Below are 20,455 nucleotides of genomic sequence, written 5' to 3' on the forward strand. Positions count from 1 at the left end.
ATAGGTAAAGGGGATCTCATCTTGGCAGACGTAGCAAGCCCATTCCTCGAGCTAGGCAGACAAACCGCGTGCGGGTTTGCGGGTTGGGTCAAGGCGAGGTGACCCATAGAAGGGATTCATCTACTACGAAAGTAGATACGTGTTATACGCTGTGTCAACTTATTTTGTGGTATTCAAGTGACAGGTAAACAATTGGCCCTTTACATTCTACCATAGACATTCGATTTGAGGTTGGATGTTTATCTCAGAAGTGAGGTTTGGGGTTTATTTAAGGTTTCTGTTGGTGCGCCTAAATGGTTTAAGCTTTCAGCCTCTATCAAAAGTATCTTAAGTGTTCAACTTCTATATTTTGTTTAACTGCTTGCCACTTTTTCTTCTTTCTTTTCTTACTCTATTTAGGATGAATTTAAGCTGTTACTGGCTAAAGGGTATAAACAATTTAAAAGGGTTAATATATTGCACTAATTATACTATCAACTTCAGTAAATATTGGGAAGCCTCTTTACAGAATAAGTAGATGGGAACTAGCAACACTATAACTTGAGGTACTAATATTGCTTATACACTTATCTAACTTATATCTTCCCTTTGAAATTTAAAGAATAAAAACTCACAACTTACAGCCTGTATTGCTCCTAACTTGGTTTCTTTCTTTTAACCGCTTAGTTAGCAACACAAAAGAAGCGTCATCTACCTCTCACTCTAAGCTTGTGTTTACTAGATCGCCCTAGTAACCACACATATAAAACCCCCCTTTCTTCTTCTTCTTCTTCTTCTTTATTTCTTCCTTTCACACTATTCTTCCACTCTCCTTGATATCAAGCTCACAAGAGCCTGATCTTTTCTTCTACCAGCTTCCTCTTCATCCACTACCAACTCCACTCACTATCAACTCTTTTCTCTTCAGCTGGACTTCATTTACACTTCAGATTTGGTCAAACTCGGCTGTAACAAACCGCTTGTTTTGCAGAATCTAGCCTCGACTACTTCTCAAATTTACACCCACAAACCAGCAAGATGCCTGTTCGTTGGACGAGCGAGAATGATCAGATGGTAATACCATTTACATTATATCCTTGACTTTTCTTCTGCATGCCGTTGTTTTCAACCTCACTGGGATCTGTCTTTTAGCAGAATACTGGATCTATATATTGTTCCCCTCTGTTGAGTTGGAAATATGGCTTGACTATTTGATTAGCATACATCGGCCACAATGCTAACCAATTTGTCGCGTAAGCAGCTTCTGATCAAGTTCATTGAGACCCATGACATTAGCGTGGACCCGAAGAAGATCTCTGAAGCATGGCGTAAGTTAGCAATCATACTTCGTATGTCTGTTGAATGAACATCCGTCTAAGGTCGCAAATAGCAGCTGAAAATGAGGACGCCCGTCCTACGCCTCGCGCCATCACTGAGCGAATCCATAAAATTCGCGCACTCGCGAAAGCTACTGCAGCCAAAAATGGCACTTCAGCCCCCACAACCCCTGCTTCTCGCAAGCGCGGACCTAGAGGCTCAAAGTCTAGCACCAAGCGGTCTCGCACTGGAGGCCCGAAGAAAGACACGAGTGGAGAAAATGGTTCCCCTCGCACTCCGACCCCAGCAAACAATGGAGGGCCGGTGAAAAAAGAGACGACTGATGAGAACTTGGTTTCTAATGGGGAGTTGGAAGATATGTTCACGCACCGACCTTTGGGTAAACGCGTGAGAACCAACCCTGCCCTGCCCCTAGGGATGATCAAGTATGAAAGAGATACTGACGAGGAAGATGCAATGAAGTACGAAAGCAGCGTCAGCGAATTCGCTCCCGCTGATGGAGATGACAAAGACGATGACGACTTCATGGATGACCTCATTAAGGATGAAATCGTTTAATCTCGACAACGCACAGTACCGGATGTGATCTTCAGGAAGGAAATAGGGTGCTCCTGAAATGGTCAATTGGTATCATATTCTGGCGAGGCATAGTCGAGGCAACGGTGGTACCATCTTCTAGTTAAATTTTCTTTTCCCTTCTTTTGTTTCTCGACCTCTGGTATTATTGCAATGCAACGTACAGCCGCACTCAGTATTCCACGACAGCGACGCGAGCTTTAGCCAATAGGGGCGTGATTCTTAGTTACCAAGATAAATTCAAACGGCCAGTTTGGCTCTATTTCCGTTTGAACTCATCGGTCCTCGTGATTTCAATCTTGGTAGTAAGCGTGGAAGTTCAATCCAAGGCGAGATATGGTTGATAAATCGATGTACTAGAGTCTCTTGACACTTTCTGGCCAAAGTATGTCCCGCTACTATCCTATGGTGGACAACGTGGTTCCATAGAGGCTGGATATAAAGCCCTTGAGCAGTGGCTATTGATATCTTTCCCTATCGCAGACCATGGGGGCATAATTATTAACAACGCTAAAATGCCACTCGATAGTTTCTCCGTGGTGCTAGAATCTGGGAATAACAAGCTGCCATGGATTTATCGAAAACTTCAGTTGTTGAGCCAGGTATACTTTATGCAGTAATGATCATCATAACAGTGTTATACCCAAGAGCCTTTGCTGAAGTGCTACCTCGAGTGGTTTGCGATAAACTCATAATCCAACATCCAATATGAAGCCGGAAGATTCGCTTTGTGGCTTTGTGCAACCCTCGAGAGCTGCAAAGCTCAGGTATGGCAACTAGGACAGCACTCATTCCAGGTCACGGATATATTATGGGTATAAAGAATAGAAGCAGCCGTCTAATGGCCCTCTGGTTTGGAAGTCTCTCATCTACGGAGAGCTAGTACACATATTCCACAATACCTTTGGTGCAGTGTGCCGTGTGGTCATGGTAAGGGTTGCAGGTTGAAGCATCTCTCCTAGAACGATCGACGGGTTTCTATAGAAAGCCACCAACTCATTACTTCACATACACTGTGGGTATATAGCTCAGGGTTGTGGATGTCTCATCAACTTTTATGCCTGGATTGCTCTGGGTATGTACTCCGTGTACTCCGTATTGATACTCCTTTTCTTCATTCTCGTTCGATGTCGTTGTTTGCTATTTTTAGAAACTAGGTTGCTTAGTCAGGCTTGTCCCTTTTGCCCGTGAAAGAAGGTTTGCGAGTCCAACCTTCAAAATCTCCAAAAAAGCGACCTCGAATAAATATCGCGACACCATCCAGATTCATTATTTGGATGAAGCAGCAATAGTGAATAAAAATGCCTTTGAGAGCGCAATAATGAAGGATTTGACCAGATGCTGCCTTGCCATTATCTGAGTCTGGGCGAAAGTAACCCTCGCTCTTGACAGCCATGCTGGTATTCCGCTCTCGACGGGCTCCGACGGAGCCCAAAGCTGAAGTGACATCTCGTGTTAGTGCGGGATATCTTTAGGCTCTAGGCTGATTGAAGGAAATGATGGTGCCTCCAATTGCTATTCTGTGGATCTTTCATTCCAGAATACGAACATCCCCCATCAGGACAGCATTAAGCCGAGGGCGTGTGGTTGTGGTGGAGCGACTCGAGTTGACTGTTCCTTGGGGTTCGCTTTGGGATGCTTGAACTTAGTGTGCTGATCGGCCCTTGGGATTTCATATTACGATGCTGAATTCCCCTGCAGCTCGTACCTGCTTTCCTTCCTATGAAATGCATTCCCATATTATTGCGGCTCTGTTTGGAACTCCTTTCCTCTCCTCGCCTTCGATGTGCATACATTTTTCATAAATCAAAGATCAAGCCAAGTTACCCCGAATAAATATAACTCTCTTGAGTTATTAACTGATTTATTTTTATTACGGTGATGCAATAACCGGTACAGAATATGGCTTTTCGAATAACTCTGCTTTGCCATTTTGTTCTCGGAGTGTTTTTGTTCATAAGAGCGACGGACGCATGGTCGTTTGTGTGGCATGATACAGAAAATGACGCTCATGTCGAGACTGGATCTGGGACGCATTCTTGCACAAAAATAAATATGGACAAGGGAAAGATTTACAGCTGGGACCCGAAAACATCAGGTCGATACTGTATCAATTTATTTGCAGATGACAATTGTGCAGACCGCAACGGCTGGTCATGTCCCATATGGGGGCCCCGAAAACTTGGGCAATCTTATGTTAAGTCCTTCTTAGTGAACAAGGAAGGCGATGAGCTTCCAGAACCATCCTCATCAACAGCATCGGACAAGACTACATCTATGACACGCACCAACACAGACGGCGGGACAAGTACAACACGCACACCAACGGAGACATCATCCTCCGGATCTACAGAGTCGTCTACGGGAACCAGCTCTACCTCGTCATCCGAGACAACATCACCGACAACCGAGGTCACAAATGCGCCTACAACTGGTTCAACGACGCAAACTTCAACAGACACACCGATTGAGACTGGGAGACATACACATCGACCAAAACACCCTCATGGCGATCCACCTGTATCTGGAGGCGTAATTGCTGGGGCAGTCATTGCATCAATAGCTGGTGTAGGTGGATTGGTATTCTTTGGCTACTTCATCTTCCGATTGCGGAAAGCAAGGGCAGCATCCCCGCCTCCGGAGACATCCACAGACCCATTTTCCCCTCGGCCGCCAAAAAATGGGTTCCAAGAACTTGACTCTCTTCCAACGTCGCCCGTAACCGGACCACCACATGCGCCGCCTGCGTCAATGCCGACAATAATGGAACCAGAAAAGGCGGGAGCAGTTGGATACGGAAACCAGCACCCACCCATGGCAGAGTTGCCCGATACCTCTCAAGTTTGGGAGATGGATGCTTCTAGACACAAGGAATGATAAGTGCTATCGTACCGATTAAACCTTCCGTTCCTTTTCTAGTTTCTATACCTCTCTGGCTATCCAAGAATCTCTTCAGATATCATCCAGTTGCCAGTGGTCTACGCCAACTCATATTCACAACATTTGGCCACATGAATGGCCTTGTGCTAGTCTATTTTGATACCCACATTTGTCTTGTCGCAGAGCTCATTTGCATTGATTCGAATTGTCAGTCGAGTAGTTGCATGAGGAATATTTATAACATGAAATTCATAGCCATTTTTCTTTAGACCTAGCATACATTCGCTATTTTTCCTGGAGCACAGGAAACAAATGCTTTCCGGTTTTTGTTCCCTGTTAAACCCTCCCAGATACCTCAACCTGATGCCCCTTGACTTCTTCTATGCCTATTTTTAAGGTCATCATTTATTTAATAATATGAAAAACATTAAATATATAACCTCTTTTGTTGCATTCAGCAATACCCCTAGAGCTATAGAGGTTTGAAGATACAATGCACAAAAGTCAGACTTGTTTACCTGTTGTCCTAGTATCAAGTATGGTCCAGGGGATATTTCCTCCCTTTCGTTTGCCATGGGGGTTGTTAGTACCCCCTGATACGGTTGGCATCGAACAAAATTTGATCACTTATGTTGATTTTATACCTCCAAGCCAAAGAAAATGTCTAGAAAGCATTATTTCCTAGGGTTAGGCTGTAATATGGACATGTTGATGTCCTATCCTTGGTTGTTGCTATGGCGATAATGTGCTAGAGGGTATATTTCTTTCACAGCAAAGAAAATATATTCTCCTTCCCCTTTATCTTTACAAGATCACAGTTGAAAAATCCTCTGGCCTCTAAAGAATTAATTATCCTGTCATAATTTACAAAAGACTTGAAGATAATATACAGCCAATTTGAGCTACCAACGATGGGAAGAGGAGTTACGTGGGATGACAAGCTTGATGCAAAGGTAAGTATTTATGAATTTATGGCCTGCTTAGGATGCGGTAACTAATATATAAACACTGCAATAGCTTTTGTTTGCAATTATCTCAATGTCGGCGCCCAAAATCAATTACGATGCAGTGGCGAAGATTATCGGCAATGGTATGAATATAGCAACCGTTTTTCCATTGCAGTTCTTCCAAATAATTCAGATGGCTGACCCTTTACTAGATTGTACGCCGAAGGCCATTCGACATCGACTAGCCCGGATCAAACTGAAAGCTGACCAGGGCAACAGTGCATCCTCCTCTCCGGCTAAAACTCCAAATTCCAAAACTGGTGGTGGACATGGAATGAAGGCCAAAAAGCGCAATGCCAATGATATTTTTGACGAGGAGTCTGGAGATATCAAGAAGGTCAAACAAGAACATGTACAGGAGTCTGACACCGAAGAGTGAACATCTTCTACATATTCTTCTACGTTTAGTCAAGGGCCGTATATTTGGTCTTTGATATACGAAAAGCTAGAAGAGAACCCTCCATACATGTAACTATCGAAAGAAGTAGGAATTAATAACACAAGGAAAATTGAGAGACACTTAGTATGTCTAATATACTGTAAATAGTTGACAACGCTATTTGATATAACTCAGCCTAAGACAATACCTGGGGGTCCTACCTTATAGATCTTATAGGCTTAGATCGTAGTATAGTTATGTTTATACCCTATCTTAGTTGTTACCGCAGCGATGGTATACCAGAAGGCTCCTATATATTTCTTTCACAGCTAAGACCTTGCCTCCTTTTTGTTTTCACAACAACCCAGCAACCAGCAACCAGCAACCTCAATCTCTAGACTTGTTAGCAAGCTACCTTCTCCAAACCAACCTTGAGTAACCTTTACTACACATTACTGCTCAAAATGATTACCTGGGACGAAAAAGCACATATGAAAGTAAGTATTTGCCAGCCATTGAGGAGATCAACAATTGGCTAATCAAAACTTCGAAATAGTTGCTGTTCGCAATTATTTCCACCTCTGCCCCCAAGGTGGACCACCAAGCAGTAGCCAACATCATGGGGAATGGTATGCCTAACTCCTGGCTATTCGCCTTATAAGCGCATTGAATGTTTACAGGGCTGACTTGAAATCCAGGGTGCACGGCAATTGCAATTCAGCGCCGCTTAGCAAGAATCAAGACAATGGTCACTGATAGCAACGCCGCCTCTCCAGCAGCTCCGAAATCCAAGTCTGCCAGGAAAAAGGCCACCAAAAAACGCACAGCCGAGGAACACTCCGATGAGGAGTCTGGTGACGCTAAGAAGGTCAAAAAAGAACACGTAGAGGAGTCTGAAAGTGAGGAGTGAACTTCTACGAATTCTGGTCTCTCTGGCAAACTGCGTATATTTGGATCTTCGATATACGGCAGAACTAGGGGACTCGATGCATGTAATTGTAGGAAGAACTAGATATGCATAACAAAACAAAACCAAGAAAACACAGTATATCAGACATAGAATAACATTTCTATTATAGTTGGCAGTATCTAGCACTGTAGAGGATGTTTCTGGAAATAATAGGTATCATAGGTGGACAGAGTAGTGGTGCATTGTAGAAGCTTTAAGGACAAGAAATATGTCCATGCTTCATTGAAGGTAGAGGTTAGGTCAGTATCTCTAGTCAGTCAAACAAAATAGAGCGGCTGGGAGAGCAAAAAGTATCAAAGTTGGCATAGAAACACAAAGGGCTGTGTTCTTGTTATAATTTGGGCACACACAACAAATACTAGCATCAAAGGAGGCCGCGACAAAGCTTTAACTATGGGTTTCAAGCCTGGTGTATAGCTGGATCCTTCTTGAAACTAGAAGGGTATAGGGGTATAGAACAGAAAGCTACAGAGTGAGAAGACATAACTACCCTGCCTCTTCCATGCTGAGATTGCACATATGCTCATCAGTGTTCATATCTGGAATCTGTCTGACCATCAGGATACCTACATCCGCCAGCACCTGGAGTCACCTCCAAACTCTAGCTTTAGCCTGAGTCGATTCTTCTATACCGGGCCCCTGATAGACCAGCGTTTTGGTTGAGCTATTGCCTTACACCATGGCAACGGTCAAGCGAGGCAAAACTATGCCTGCGGATGGCCAAACAACAAAGTTCTTATACACAATCCTGAAGCAGCTGGACTTGAAATCAGTAAGACACCCAGGGCATATATCCAGTGGTTAGACGGGCTCTCTGAGCAATAGCTAATACTTGACCACCAGATCGACTGGAACTTGGTTGCCTCTCAGCTAGAAATTACCAACGGCCATGCAGCCAGAATGCGCTTCTCACGGTTCCGGCAACACATGGAAGGCAACACAACGAGCGCTCGCTCGCCTCGTGCAAAGAAGTCCAAGGCAGAAACTGCAAAGTCGAAGAAGGCCATGTTTGACGAACCGGTAAAGGGCAAGGAACGGTCTCCCACCGGAAGTGCTAGCCCAACGGTCAAGAAGGAGCCCGAACCGCCAGTGAAGCCAGAGCCAGCATTTCAAGTCGGGATGTCAGAGCCAGCTTCGGTTTCTCCCCCGCCCCCACCACAGTATTTCTATCCGCCGGGCATGGAGGCTGTCCCCAGGTGTTTCGAGAACGCAGCTATTCCAAATCCTAGCCCCTTTTTCGACTTCTCAACTGTCTCTCCAGCACAGCTGACGACTCCTTCTCTTGTCCCGGAGCCAGTCATCGGCTATTCCGCGCCGCCCTTTGGAGAGAACTGGGTCCAGATCAAGAGCGAAAGGGCCGATGGCGAGATTGAGATGCAGGATCTCTTTATCAAAACTGAACCAAATTTGTGAGCTGTTCAATTAACTAGTTATTTGTTACTTTTTTTTTACTGTGAAGACAAAGTGAGTGTCACGTGGACTTCTGTTTTAGGTAAAAAGGACTTCATGTCTTCGCAGTTTCATCTTTCTGTCTTCTCTCTGCAACCATCATGAAGGCCATGGAGACTGCAAGATGCAGCATGATGTATATGTTTTTTATTCAGTCGAAATACAAGAAGATTAAACCTTCTTTTCTCATGAGATAACTATGTCTATTATTGCCTGGGCGCGTTGTCTCGCTACGTTGAAGCCTCTGTGCTCGAGGACAGCCGGCTGCCCAGTAGGAATACTGGCCATATCTGATATTAAATTTCTTTTAGGCACTGTGATAATGATACCCCTTACTAGGCTCCTGTTTGACGAGATATCACCAATATTGCCACGTACACACTGTCAATATCAAATAGCCCAGGGAAGAATATTTCTTCTCTGCTCTGTGGCTAGGCAAATACCCGGCATGACATGCAGCTTTCACTATATCACTAGCTCTGACATTTCTCACCCCAAGATCTAAGCATATACAGATCAACAATGGGCGAGAATATTTAGAAATGCCTAGCTTATTCTTCTTGCTTCCCTACCCCTTAGTTTGAGAGGCACCTAGCCTCAATGAAATCACTTCCTACCTGCACTTCCATCACTTTTCTACGAGGCCGAAGTCGGCTATAGCTTGGCCACACGGTGCTGAGCGCACCCGCACTAAGAAAAGTTCCCTTTTAGTACCTGCTCACAGATTTCTCACTATAAAACCCACATCCCCCTTTCTTCTCTTCTTCTTCTTCTCCTCCTTTTCCCTTCCTTCTTACCACACCAGCCTCAACTTGACTGTTCCAATACACATACAATCATCAACTTGCTGCTTCTGACTACTTCTTAACAATACCTCATCTACGACCAGTGGTCAAAAATGGCAGACAATGTTGAGAACTCCGCCGAGGCAGGCAACAAACAACTGAGTGATATTGCCTTCATGGCTGAATGCTTCAAGTATCTCCAGGGACCCTTCAATGTAAGTCAACAATACGTATAACCCATCTTCAAAGCCAACTATTCACTGTTTTGCCTTTCTAGGTGGATCTGCCTGCTGTCGCAGAGCAGTTAGGGTACAAGAACCCTGCATCGGTTGGGAATCGTCTACGCGCGATCAAAAAGAAATGGGGTATTGGCGTCGCCGAGGGCGCGGAAACCGGCGCAGACACCACTTCACCAGCTACTACTCCCAAGACTCCTCGTAAGGGAGCCAAGGCGACCCGTGGGCCGATCAAGGCCAAACCCGAAGTTGAGGGGGAAGATTCGAAGGCGGGTGGAAGCCCCGCTAAACGTGGCAGAAAGCCCGCAGCAAATGGTGGACAGAAGCGCAAAGCTTCCGAAACCAATAAGGAAAACGAGGAGCCAAAGACTGAGAACGATGCAGCTGCTCCCGAAACTACAAAGGAAACTGAGGAAGAAGCTGCGTAAGAATTTGATGCCTCAAGTGGCACTGCATTGATATCAGGGTATGACTTTCCCCTTCCTGCTTATACTCAACCTCACTAAATTTATCCTAGATCTTATGACTCGCGCCCTACCAGTCTCCTTCAATGCGAGCCCATGAGCATCAAAATTTAATCGTCAATTTCTGTTTCTTATTTTCTTTCATGGACTATCCCATCCGAGGAACTTGTTATCACGGAGATTGTTAATGCCTCTTGCTCTCTATGAGCAGCTCTACTCTGTGTACTCGGCTTTTATACCACACACAAGTTCTTCTCCCTTTTCCTTGGACAGTGGATATCATTAAATGGGACTTCTGCTTTGGGCCAGGATATCCGGTTGGGTCTAGTCTACATAGCACAACTACAATTGAAGTGACCGTAACTCTTTCTTTTCATTATTCTTTACTTTTCTTGAGCGGTCAAATTGCGCAATTCCTGATACTCTATAGATTTTTTTGGTTGCTAGTTACGCTTACACCGTTGCTGCGTAGCGCGTCTATGTTTCTTTCATTTCTAGCCTGAACGCGCCTCACTGTTGTTTCTGCTGCTGCTGCCTCCCTCTATAAAAGATATTCTTTCCTTTCTTTCTTCCTTCCTTTCTTTCTTTCTTCCTTTCTTCCTTTTCTACAAACCAGATCATCTCTTCTCAAAGCTATCTGATATCTTCACCTTCCTGTAAGGAAGGCATCCAGCTATTAGCAGAGAAAGGTTTGTTAATCTCCACCTCCCTTACTGGACTTGTCTGTTCAAAACCATATCCCTCTATATTATACCTTGGCTTCAGCAGCAAAGAACTAAACAAACTACATTTCCTGATTTTTGCCTGGTTAAAATTCAGGAGAAGGCCAGTCTCTATACCACTTACAGCTCACTGCATCTCCTTGAAACTGATAGTTCAGCTTTCCTGACCTTGCCTGGTACTAAGTGATAGTTCAGTGTTTTGATTCTTAGCTTCACACCAACTGAATCCTCACATCTGAATTCTCTCTTCTTTTATATCCCCATATACCATTCTCCTTGCTTCAAGTTGGCCTCTTCATTCTTCTTCTTCCTCTTCTTCCTTTTCTTCTCTTGGCTTCCTCTCTTAACCACGTCCATCGATTATACTTGATTCACGGCAGCAGCTGATACCCACTTATAGCGCAAACAACCCTCTCGGTATTCGAATTAACCAATAATCTACAATCAAGATGTCTCGTGTTTCAGCTGAGGAGACGAATATCTTCTTGATCAAGTGCATCAAGTACTCCAATAATGGAAAGGTAAGCATTCACTCTCGTATCGCGTATGAGCTCCTTGGAAAACAGTCAGCTCCGTATGCATTCAAGTCTAACGACAGGTAGGTCGATTTCGCTGCGGTTGCCGAGGAATGTGGTATTGTCAGCAAGGGAGCAGCGTGAGTCCATTGACATATACGCATTAGCTAGCGAATGCTGATAAGAGTCACCTCAGCGCAAAACGCTATGAGCGTATCCTTAAGGGCAATGGTATTCATCCATCATCCGGCGAGGGAGTGGACGAGGACGGTGCGCCCGGATCCGCAAACGTGACTCCCAAGAAGAATGGGGCATCGACCAAGCCCAAAACGCCTCGAAAGACTCCGACTAAGCCCAAGGCCAACGGAGCGCCTAAGACTCCTACCAAGCGCAAGACCAACAAGGGCGGAGCCAACAACGAAAGCCCCACTAAGAAATTCAAGTCTGAAGAAAAGGTTTTGGACTCTGATGCGTCCGCCAAAGCTGATAATGATGAGGCAGAGGAAGAACTCCCGCTGCGTACGAAGAATGACCCATTCTTGCCTGTTCCTGGTGTCGATAAGGAGTCAGAGGATGCAATGTTCAAGGAGTTCTGCAACACTGGAGCCGTGGTCAAGCACGAGAGCGAGATGATTGAAAACCAGGTCGTTTAAAGGATATTGCTGTCGCATATTCGCCTATTTGCCTTCATTTAACCATCACAGATCACAAGCGCTGCATACGGCCGGACCCGAACACGAATTGAGGAGTTTCGGAGGAGATTTTACTTTATTCATGCATTTATCCTCTTGTAATTTCCCCCTATAGGTTGGTTTTGATATGGAGCATGGTGGTAGATATGCTTGATCGCTCTAGGGAGAAACATATTGAAGCAAATGAGGATATATACCGATTTTGACCCTCCGTTTATTTAAACAGGTTAACACCCACAAGAGAAGTCCAAGGAGATATGTCAGGAAAAGGCCAGGAGAAAAGAATGGAAGTCTGAAATTAAATAAGTAGTAATAATACAGAACTTCGGATGTGGGAAGGGGTATAAAGCTCAGAATTCCATATCGAAAATCCAAAACAGCTTAGCACTGGGTATCAGGCCTTCGAAGGAAAACTAAAAACGAGAGAAGGGGCGAAACCGCAAGGAAGTGTATATATAATAAGGAAAGATAAAGGAATTAATGTCATGGATCGGTCATGACAGCCTCTAGGATCTGTTTTTTATATTTCAAAAGCGCAGCATCTTTCTTGCGGGTTTGTTGTCGTAGGAGCAGGTACCGCTGTTTCCAGTCCCTCGCGGTCATGCCGATTTCAAGGCTAGCTTCATCATCAGATAACCCTTCTTCAACCCCAGTTGCTGTACGTTGATCCCCATGTCTATAGTGGCCGTGGCCATATTGAGCTGTGCTGTCTTCACCCAGCGTCATTTGCGATGGAGCATTACCCCGTATAGATACCTGGGATGTAACACCAGGGGTAGGAGAAAAGTCGTAAGAAAGCGTATAGCTAATGGGAAATGACCCACTGGGATCGCTGCTTGTAGGGCCGTCTGGTGGGCAATGTACGCGAATGGTATTATCTGACATGCCCGGTTCGATTCTGATTTTCATCTGATCAGGGGCCTTGCAGGCTAAGCCAAGCCTGTGGCCGAGACCAAGTGAGAAGGCACAATAGCTTGCAACAGTGCTTGGAGGGGCATCTGGGTGGCATTGTGACTTGATTTGTTGGATAGTTGCATGAGCAATGGCTCGTGATTCGGCAGGACTAAGAGGAGTGGTCCTCCCGAACAGAGTGGCTCCTTGTATTTCACGAGATAGAGCGTCATCAACTTGCTCAAGCGTCAAGCTAAATGGAGAGGATACCTCATTAGCGTTTTGAGGAATCTCTCCAGAATGAGTCCGTGTTGCATCGGGGTTCCCACCCGAGCCATTTTGGCCATTAACTAGCAATAGAGGCGGAGTTGCCAGACGAATGGGCGTGCCAGCAGACTTTGGCACTTGAAGATGTAATTTGGTAGGTCTCGAGGGAGCATAGTTCCTAAGAGGTTGGGCAGCACCGGTATTTGTACCAACTGGTGTTGCCATCGCTGCTTCATTGCTAGCAGGAGTTGCGGAACTGGGGGGCTCGGCGTGAAAATTAGTATCATTGGGACGAATGTCCGGGTGGCTAGTAACAGCCGTCGAAAGTGAAGACGACGGCGTTTCAGGGTGCATAGGTCGACCTCGAGACTTCCCGGCAGACGGGCTGTTTCCAAGCCACGCTGAAGAGACTGTTGGGCGGCCTCGCCTTTTCCCGCCCACCCTATCTGCCGAAGACGGAGTAATTGCAGACTGTGGCTCGTTTGAGAATAGCGCATCAAGATCACGGTGGCGGGGAGTAACTGCAGATTGTGGATATCGGAACGGTGGAGACCTGTGTATGGGAAAACTCCATCCAGATGCAGCAGTCTGAACGTCTATAGGTCTTTCTGGAGTTCCCATACGGTGTGGGTTTTTTGTGCTGTCAAGATGTGCTGCTGGACCTGGCGGCCAGCCGCCAGGCGGGTGTTCAGCGGAATCAGGGTACGCGCTCCAGGGCATAGAGCTCTGGGGTGTCTCGTCGGTGTGATAGCCTCCCTCTATCCCGGAGTTTGGTGTATATAGGCGAGTTCGCTTTTGTTGTTTGGGATCAACGCCAATGTCGTCGACCCTCTTTCGGCCTCGTTTAGGCTTCCATTCGGGCACAAGAGCACGCAGAGCCAGGTCTTCGTCTCTTGGCACTCCGTCACGACATTCTTCTTCTTGTTCAGTAAGTGGATGGACCTTCGTATAGTATGTGTGTTGGTGGCCTAGACAGTATTCAAAAAATGCGTCTATGTGCATTGCGCGCATCCATCGCTAGAAACGAAAGAGTCAGGACCACAGAAACCAGCAAGCCAAGCATGATACGTAAGGGAAAGAAATAAACAGTAGAAAAAGTCGCCAAATCTAACCTTTAAACGCACTGCATATTGCTGGACTTTTTGCGTGCTCTGTTTCTTTTCCACGGACGGCGGCTCTACTCCAAGCTCTATAGCGAGTTGAATCCAGGTCTTCAGCTCCTTGCGATCGAGCTTCTGTATCAATTCCCAGAGCATGAATGTGCAGAAATTCTTCCCTTCGCTGCGAGGCGGCGACCTAAACATCCGGCGCAGCTCCGATGTGTTTGTGGAGCTTGGTATGGTCGGGTTGCAGTACAAGATGAACTCGACGTAGGCATCGTCAATAGTCGCATTGGTGATATCACGCGAAGGAAGAGATCGCGGTTCGGTAGACGGGAGGCGTTCGTTCTGGCGCTCCTGGGATAACACGGACACTGGAGGGGACATGGACGCGGCGGACGGCGAACGTCGAGACAGGATAGCAGACCGAGGATCTCTGGGTGACGGTTGAAGACCGCCTGGTGCAACGTCACGGTTTACCTGCGGCATGGCATACCTATCACCACCACTAGGATGTGTACTGTTGCCGCTGGTATTGCCTGCTAGCGGGGGACTGTGGCTGTTGTTGGTCTCCGGCATTCCTTCTTGCGGCTGCTGCTGCTGCTGCTGCTGGTGGTGCGGTGGCTCTGGAATGTCGGGATATTTAGTATATGGTTGCTCGTTCTCGTTGTTGCTGGAGGACTGCAGCGGCCCATGGGCTCCATCCTCAGCTCCTGGCTTGGAGAGCCCATCCATACTGGGTCGTCTTCAGCCTTGTGCAAGCGAATTGCATTTCCTTTGGGGGAACGGAGAGGGGGAGGGAGAAGTAGCCTGGTACGGGTGTTGGATGTGCGCATTCACGAGGTACTGCCGGCGGAGCGGGAGGCTGCCATATGGCTGATCGAGAGTCAATTCGCAGGCATATACGAGAGGCAAGGTGCGGAGCCGTCGTCCGAGAGCGTTGTAGACACGACAGAAGCTCCCAGCATCCCACATTCATAATAACAAATCGGGGCCAAGTGGTAGCTGTTTCACCTTCTGGCTCGTTATAAATAGAAACATCTCCATCCTAAGACAAATTAATTTATGCACAGTCATCAAATCGCAGGCGTCATGTGATTCTGCTTGCAGGGTACCTAGGCAAGGTTTTCTTGGGCGCTCCTTGGCCCCTGTGCGCTCGTTGGTTGCGGCCTGAGGCTGCTGGCTCTCGTCGCGCACCGGCGTCCTGCTGGGCTGGCGTCTATCTCTCGATGGAGGGGTGGATGGAGGGTGAGCTAGAGCTGGCCGCAGAAATATCGCCCGACGGTAGAGATAAATAACGCGTCTGGCGTCTGGCGTCTGGCGCTTAGCACAAAGCAAGAAGAGGATGACATAAGCGCTGTGTAGTATGCAGTTGCTTATGTAATGAATTATCTTATCTTCGGGCCAACTATAGTCCGATAAAACTTCGCCGGGCGCCCGGGCACCGGGATGGTCACGGGACTGTCTGGTTTCCGGGAAAAACGACCTCCCGATGATGAATCCAACTCGAATGACGATATACATCCGAACATTAATATACAGACAGAGATCGAAGAGAGAGATGGTTTGCAGCGAGTGAGCTTGCTGGGTGGCGTTTAAAGGCGTTCTGTCGCTCATCCTTTTGGCTGCTGTATAAATTACCTTCCTGGTAGTTAGATCTTTCTGCTGCCCGCTGAGCTGGCTGCGGCAACTTCCTCGACTCTCCATCACTACTTCTACCTCGCTTCGACCTCGCCCGCCAATGATGCACTCGCCCTTGGACGCAGCATGGCTCCAAGTCTTCGTCCTTTACCGGCTAACCCTCCGAGACGCTCGGGTCGGCCCCTTCGCGCAAGCAGTACTCGAGTGAAGACTTACCGTGAGGATAGTTCGGACTCGGATGAGGTAGACATCTACAACGAGAGCTCGGATAGCTCCCCAGTCACTGTTCGACCACTGGTTTATCCTGACTTTATCCCTTCAGAGGAACCTCGGGCCGAACAACGCTCGCTCTCACCTTCACCTCGGAAGAAAAAGGCCCTCGGAGCCCGCATCACAAGGTCGTCATCAAACAATAAGAAGCGAGCTCTTTTCCTTCAAGCGTCTCGCAAGAACGTCCTGACTACCTCCCCCAAACAGCTCAAGCCAGAAGATGAATCTGAGCTCGAAATGCCATCCCCCGTAGAATCCACCAAAATTCCACCATGGCAGACCCTCCCATACCACGTTCTGTTTGACATCTTTCTGAGAGCTGCGCCGATGGGGAAAGGTGTCCAAGTCACCCAGGTATTGAAGTCAATACGGTGGCTAGTGCGCATTTCACGGCTCTGCAGGGCCTTTTTCGAGCCTGCTATAGCAGCCCTGTATTATTCCCCCATGGCCTTCACGATGGACTGGCTCGAGGAGATTAGAAAGCCGTTAGAGCTCGACCAGTCCACGTCTTTGACCAACTATCGTAGCAAGGTAAAATGTTTGGAAATAACTACCCATATGCCCAAAGTGGACAGGTTTCAGATACATTCTTTTCTGATGTTTGCGCCTCAATTAAAACATCTTCAGATTCGTGATCTTAGTGATACCCCACGGAAGATGTCGAAGCCCTTCCAACTGGCCTTTCTTGAACATTGGTTTGAATCGATGCCTCCAGATTACATCCAGCTTCGGAGCTGGGAGTGGAGCAGCCGAGTCCACCTATCGAGATTGAAAGAATTTCATCTCCATCCAATGTTCTCTTCACTCAGGACACTGAGGTTTCTTAAAATCTGGCCGTATGAGCCATCTGAAACACGGCTGTCTCTGGATGATAGCGAGCAGCCTCTGCCAGCCGAACATTTAGTTTCTTCACTAGTTGCTCTTCCAAAACTGTCGGTGTTGGAATTTACTGAGTGCTACCTTCCGGATGGGTTTCTTTTCAAGTTGCCGGTCGACTTGCAGACTTTGACTCTAGACCAGTGTGAAAATGTGGACTCGGAGGGCCTTGCGAGCTATCTGTTTGAACATGGCCAGAAAATGGAAGTTCTCAACCTGACCCATAACAAGGAGATTGACATGTCGTTCACTGTCGGACTGCGGGCATCCTGCCCTCTTCTGCGTGTTTTCAGGATGGATCTAAACTTCAGCTCTGGCGATACATTAGCTCACGATGTCGAGCCGCATTTTGAGCTGCTCCTTCACCCCGGTCAGGTACCGACATGGCCGTCCAACCTGGAAACGCTTGAGCTTGAACGCCTCCGCAAATGGGATATCATGACTGCGGAGGCTGTGTTTAGGTCTTTGATCGAAGCTGCTCCGCGCCTGAAGTATCTGCGCAAACTTACCCTTACCGCAATCCTGAAGACAGACTGGCGAGACCGTGCTCAGTTCAGGGATGAATGGGCCCGGACGCTGGAACGAACGTTTCTCAGAAGAAGCGAGCCTCCACTGTGCATCTCCGGCGGAAACCTGAGAGCGTCTTCAGCCCTGAGTCGTAGGCCATCATCAAGGTCAGACGCTTCCGACGTCTCGCACCTTGTCCGAGACGAGGCCACGGACGATAATGTGCCTAGGCGAAAGAGCCGACGTCTTGCCGAGCGCAAACCGTCCATGAGCGGTGACGAAAGCAGGCGATCCAGTGACGCGCCGTCCCCCAACGAGCTTCATAGTCGAAACGACAGCCCCCTGATCATTGGACGGCAAGGTTTTATGGCCAATGGCCCAGGAATGTGCAATGTGGTGAAAATCCGAATCGACAATCTCAGGCCTGCAGACGTGATCTTGCCCGCAGAGAATCTGAGTGATGCAGAACCCAGCGGAGACGACGACTGGGACGGGGACGATCTCGACTTTCTCAACGACGACTATGCTTGGTGACTAATAATAATGATGGAGATGGTCCTCCCAGATGAACTAAAACGAACGAAATTACAGAAACGAAGCCGTCGTAATCGTTTACGCCAGATTCTCTCGACCAGGTTTTGCAGGCCGAAAACCTTTTTCTACCCGTTTCCTCCTTTCTTTTGATCGCTAACTACTCACATCCGCCCTTTCTTGGCTGAGAGTCTGTTCTTCCAATTGTTGTCTTTCGCGCTTCTTCTTCTTCCTTTTCTTCTTCTTCTTCTTCTTCTTCTTCTTTCCTTAACAGTGTTACTCCATCTGCATCATCATTATGGGATTTACATCTGGGGTTACCAACTATCAAAAAAACGGAGCAAGGTTAACGGAGTTTCAACTACCTTATGGCGGGCGGTACTTATAAACTGGTCTATAGGCAGCATAGCAGGAGAGAGGGAGGAACAGCAACCCTGGGTGGTCTTTTTTTTTTCTACTTCTATCTCTATATAATCAAAACAATCTCTTAAGCAAAGTAATTTCCGTCTCGAAACATCGAGCCATCTGTCCGTGTCGCTTCCATGGTATATTATGGACCTGGATATATATGATACCCACGCGGACCCTCCGCAAACCTGCAAAAGATGCTTCCCTTGTACCGATACTCGATATAGTCCCCTTAGTTACCTTTGTGGCAACATACTCCATTACCAAGCATCTAAACTCGCAATTAAGCATGCAACTGCAGCCATGGAAGACAAGAAACCCCATGCATGGACGACCCCTTGCATGCGCGTAAATCTATCGCTGGAACTGCTCGCTACTGGTTATAAGCAACTTTGCCAAGGCCTAGTGAATGGACATATGTACACGTGCAGCATAAGTCGAGGGAGCAACTACTTAGTTAACTCGAGAATGATCGCGCCAATTGCATGACTACCTAGCTAACTTAAACGACCCGGATCTGCAGCCGCGGACGGGAGATGGCGCCTGCCAGAGTTAGTTAACCGACTTAACAAGCCCGAGACAGTCAGACTAACTACTTAGGTAGAGAGCCCTACGAGTAGCGACCTATGAGATAGACACATTTTGCAGCCGTTACCTTACTATATTTAGTAGTTACCGATATTATATTTAACCTCGAAACATTGGTATTTTGGTGGTATTACAAATCTACAAATTTCCGGTAACTATAGCAATAAGTCCTTACAAGGTAAGCTAGTAGAGAAAACGTTTCAGGTAAATATACTAAGGAATGTTATAATATTCTTGCTTGTGGCGCTAGCTAAAGGCTAATTGACAATTTCAGGAGAATTTCAGGGGGCAGGGGCAATGATTTAACGGTCCTAGGTCAAAAAGCGATGCAATATTGCTCATTGAAAATCAACCCTTGGCCACCGACTTCTTTCATCCCGGAATCTTATTTAGAGATAGGCGTTTGGCTTAGGAATTGCACAGTGCGAAGCTTGCCGTCTGGTTTCCTGAGTGGGAAGGTAATTTCGCAGGGTTTTAGTTGGGGGTCTTTTGGGCATTGGCGCTGAATCAATCCCTTCTGTGCATCGCAGAGACAGGTGAGGAAGTGTTCTTTGCCCTCCCCACACATATTTCTCTTCTGCGGACGTCCAGTCAAGCAGTAGACGTAAGGCGACTCGTCGCACATGCCCGTGACAGTGATCGTAAATGTCACGGTTGTGACTCGGCATTCCGTGTGCGGGGGGCACTTGCCCTTCCAGCTGACTTCGCGGGTTTCGGTAGAGGTCTCTTCCGTCAACTGGGAAATTTGGCCCGATAATTCGGCAGACGCAGGGCCCAAGCCCCCACTAAGACCTAACCCAATGCTCCAACCCTTTGTATTCCCCTTTGTCACTGCAGTTCCCTTTTTGACCTCAATGTCCAGAGGGTCGTCATTTGGATTTTCGAAGATCTCATCAACATGCGGAAATCCAGTGACATTGACTTCAGAGATAGTCCGGAGAACCAGACGTGTATAGGTTGCGGCAGGATTGCACGTTCCACTGCAGCCTAGCTTGCACTCAGTGGATGATGGAATAGGATCGACTTCTCCAACTGGCGGCCACTGGTTATCGACTTTATGGCTTTCCTGGAGAGCCTTTTTCAGTTCCTTGACGTACGGGTAATCTGGCACATCCTGACGTCTATGGAGAGTAGCCACGGCCTTCACAAGCCTCTCCAGCCACGGATCGCCGTCGATGATAGTGCGACTTTCTCCAGGGGCTTGTCGCGCAATGAGGTCGGTGACGTAGTCATTCGGCAAGAAGTTGCCAAAGACAGGAGAAATGCACAAAGCAACAAAGAACTTAGAGAACAACATCTTTGCGTTGGCTGGCTGTTATTCGGAAAATTGGGATTGGGTAAAATGTGGTATCCAAGATTGACGCAGCAGTGGAGGCTTGCAGAG

At 47.1% G+C, this 20,455-nt stretch overlaps 12 protein-coding genes across 12 annotated transcripts; 8 read left to right on the top strand and 4 right to left on the bottom strand.

The window, feature by feature from the left end:
* Positions 1-1,213: 1,213 nt before the first annotated feature.
* Positions 1,214-1,875, top strand: ARB_07036 (uncharacterized protein; the record flags this gene model as incomplete). The annotated part of the gene is made up of 2 exons (XM_003014428.1): positions 1,214-1,307; positions 1,370-1,875. 2 exons carry the CDS (start codon positions 1,214-1,216, stop codon positions 1,873-1,875), a joined length of 600 nt encoding a protein of 199 aa, XP_003014474.1.
* Positions 1,876-3,948: 2,073 nt separating this feature from the next.
* On the top strand, positions 3,949-4,770 carry ARB_07037 (uncharacterized protein; the record flags this gene model as incomplete). The annotated part of the gene is made up of 1 exon (XM_003014429.1): positions 3,949-4,770. The coding sequence occupies one exon, from the start codon at positions 3,949-3,951 to the stop codon at positions 4,768-4,770; it is 822 nt and encodes a 273-aa protein (XP_003014475.1).
* Positions 4,771-5,684: 914 nt separating this feature from the next.
* Positions 5,685-6,159, top strand: ARB_07038 (uncharacterized protein; the record flags this gene model as incomplete). Its single annotated transcript, XM_003014430.1, has 2 exons — positions 5,685-5,726; positions 5,791-6,159. 2 exons carry the CDS (start codon positions 5,685-5,687, stop codon positions 6,157-6,159), a joined length of 411 nt encoding a protein of 136 aa, XP_003014476.1.
* Positions 6,160-6,623: 464 nt separating this feature from the next.
* On the top strand, positions 6,624-7,069 carry ARB_07039 (uncharacterized protein; the record flags this gene model as incomplete). The annotated part of the gene is made up of 3 exons (XM_003014431.1): positions 6,624-6,656; positions 6,716-6,788; positions 6,891-7,069. 3 exons carry the CDS (start codon positions 6,624-6,626, stop codon positions 7,067-7,069), a joined length of 285 nt encoding a protein of 94 aa, XP_003014477.1.
* A 739-nt stretch (positions 7,070-7,808) lies between these two features.
* On the top strand, positions 7,809-8,542 carry ARB_07040 (uncharacterized protein; the record flags this gene model as incomplete). The annotated part of the gene is made up of 2 exons (XM_003014432.1): positions 7,809-7,901; positions 7,955-8,542. 2 exons carry the CDS (start codon positions 7,809-7,811, stop codon positions 8,540-8,542), a joined length of 681 nt encoding a protein of 226 aa, XP_003014478.1.
* Positions 8,543-9,476: 934 nt separating this feature from the next.
* ARB_07041 (uncharacterized protein) lies at positions 9,477-10,027 on the top strand (the record flags this gene model as incomplete). Its single annotated transcript, XM_003014433.1, has 2 exons — positions 9,477-9,578; positions 9,641-10,027. The coding sequence occupies 2 exons, from the start codon at positions 9,477-9,479 to the stop codon at positions 10,025-10,027; spliced, it is 489 nt and encodes a 162-aa protein (XP_003014479.1).
* Positions 10,028-10,573: 546 nt separating this feature from the next.
* ARB_07042 (uncharacterized protein) lies at positions 10,574-10,684 on the bottom strand (the record flags this gene model as incomplete). Its single annotated transcript, XM_003014434.1, has 1 exon — positions 10,574-10,684. One exon carries the CDS (start codon positions 10,682-10,684, stop codon positions 10,574-10,576), a length of 111 nt encoding a protein of 36 aa, XP_003014480.1.
* Positions 10,685-11,037: 353 nt separating this feature from the next.
* Positions 11,038-11,142, bottom strand: ARB_07043 (uncharacterized protein; the record flags this gene model as incomplete). Its single annotated transcript, XM_003014435.1, has 1 exon — positions 11,038-11,142. The coding sequence occupies one exon, from the start codon at positions 11,140-11,142 to the stop codon at positions 11,038-11,040; it is 105 nt and encodes a 34-aa protein (XP_003014481.1).
* Positions 11,143-11,234: 92 nt separating this feature from the next.
* On the top strand, positions 11,235-11,953 carry ARB_07044 (uncharacterized protein; the record flags this gene model as incomplete). The annotated part of the gene is made up of 2 exons (XM_003014436.1): positions 11,235-11,383; positions 11,497-11,953. 2 exons carry the CDS (start codon positions 11,235-11,237, stop codon positions 11,951-11,953), a joined length of 606 nt encoding a protein of 201 aa, XP_003014482.1.
* Positions 11,954-12,475: 522 nt separating this feature from the next.
* On the bottom strand, positions 12,476-14,985 carry ARB_07045 (ARS binding protein Abp2, putative; the record flags this gene model as incomplete). Its single annotated transcript, XM_003014437.1, has 2 exons — positions 12,476-14,167; positions 14,275-14,985. 2 exons carry the CDS (start codon positions 14,983-14,985, stop codon positions 12,476-12,478), a joined length of 2,403 nt encoding a protein of 800 aa, XP_003014483.1.
* A 714-nt stretch (positions 14,986-15,699) lies between these two features.
* On the top strand, positions 15,700-18,078 carry ARB_07046 (uncharacterized protein; the record flags this gene model as incomplete). Its single annotated transcript, XM_003014438.1, has 2 exons — positions 15,700-15,825; positions 15,907-18,078. The coding sequence occupies 2 exons, from the start codon at positions 15,700-15,702 to the stop codon at positions 18,076-18,078; spliced, it is 2,298 nt and encodes a 765-aa protein (XP_003014484.1).
* Positions 18,079-19,456: 1,378 nt separating this feature from the next.
* Positions 19,457-20,368, bottom strand: ARB_07047 (uncharacterized protein; the record flags this gene model as incomplete). Its single annotated transcript, XM_003014439.1, has 1 exon — positions 19,457-20,368. The coding sequence occupies one exon, from the start codon at positions 20,366-20,368 to the stop codon at positions 19,457-19,459; it is 912 nt and encodes a 303-aa protein (XP_003014485.1).
* Positions 20,369-20,455: the final 87 nt, after the last annotated feature.

The sequence above is a fragment of the Trichophyton benhamiae genome, assembly GCF_000151125.1.
Source record: "Trichophyton benhamiae CBS 112371 chromosome Unknown Abenha-G-c-176a04.f1, whole genome shotgun sequence".
Classification (NCBI taxonomy): Eukaryota; Fungi; Ascomycota; class Eurotiomycetes; order Onygenales; family Arthrodermataceae; genus Trichophyton; species Trichophyton benhamiae.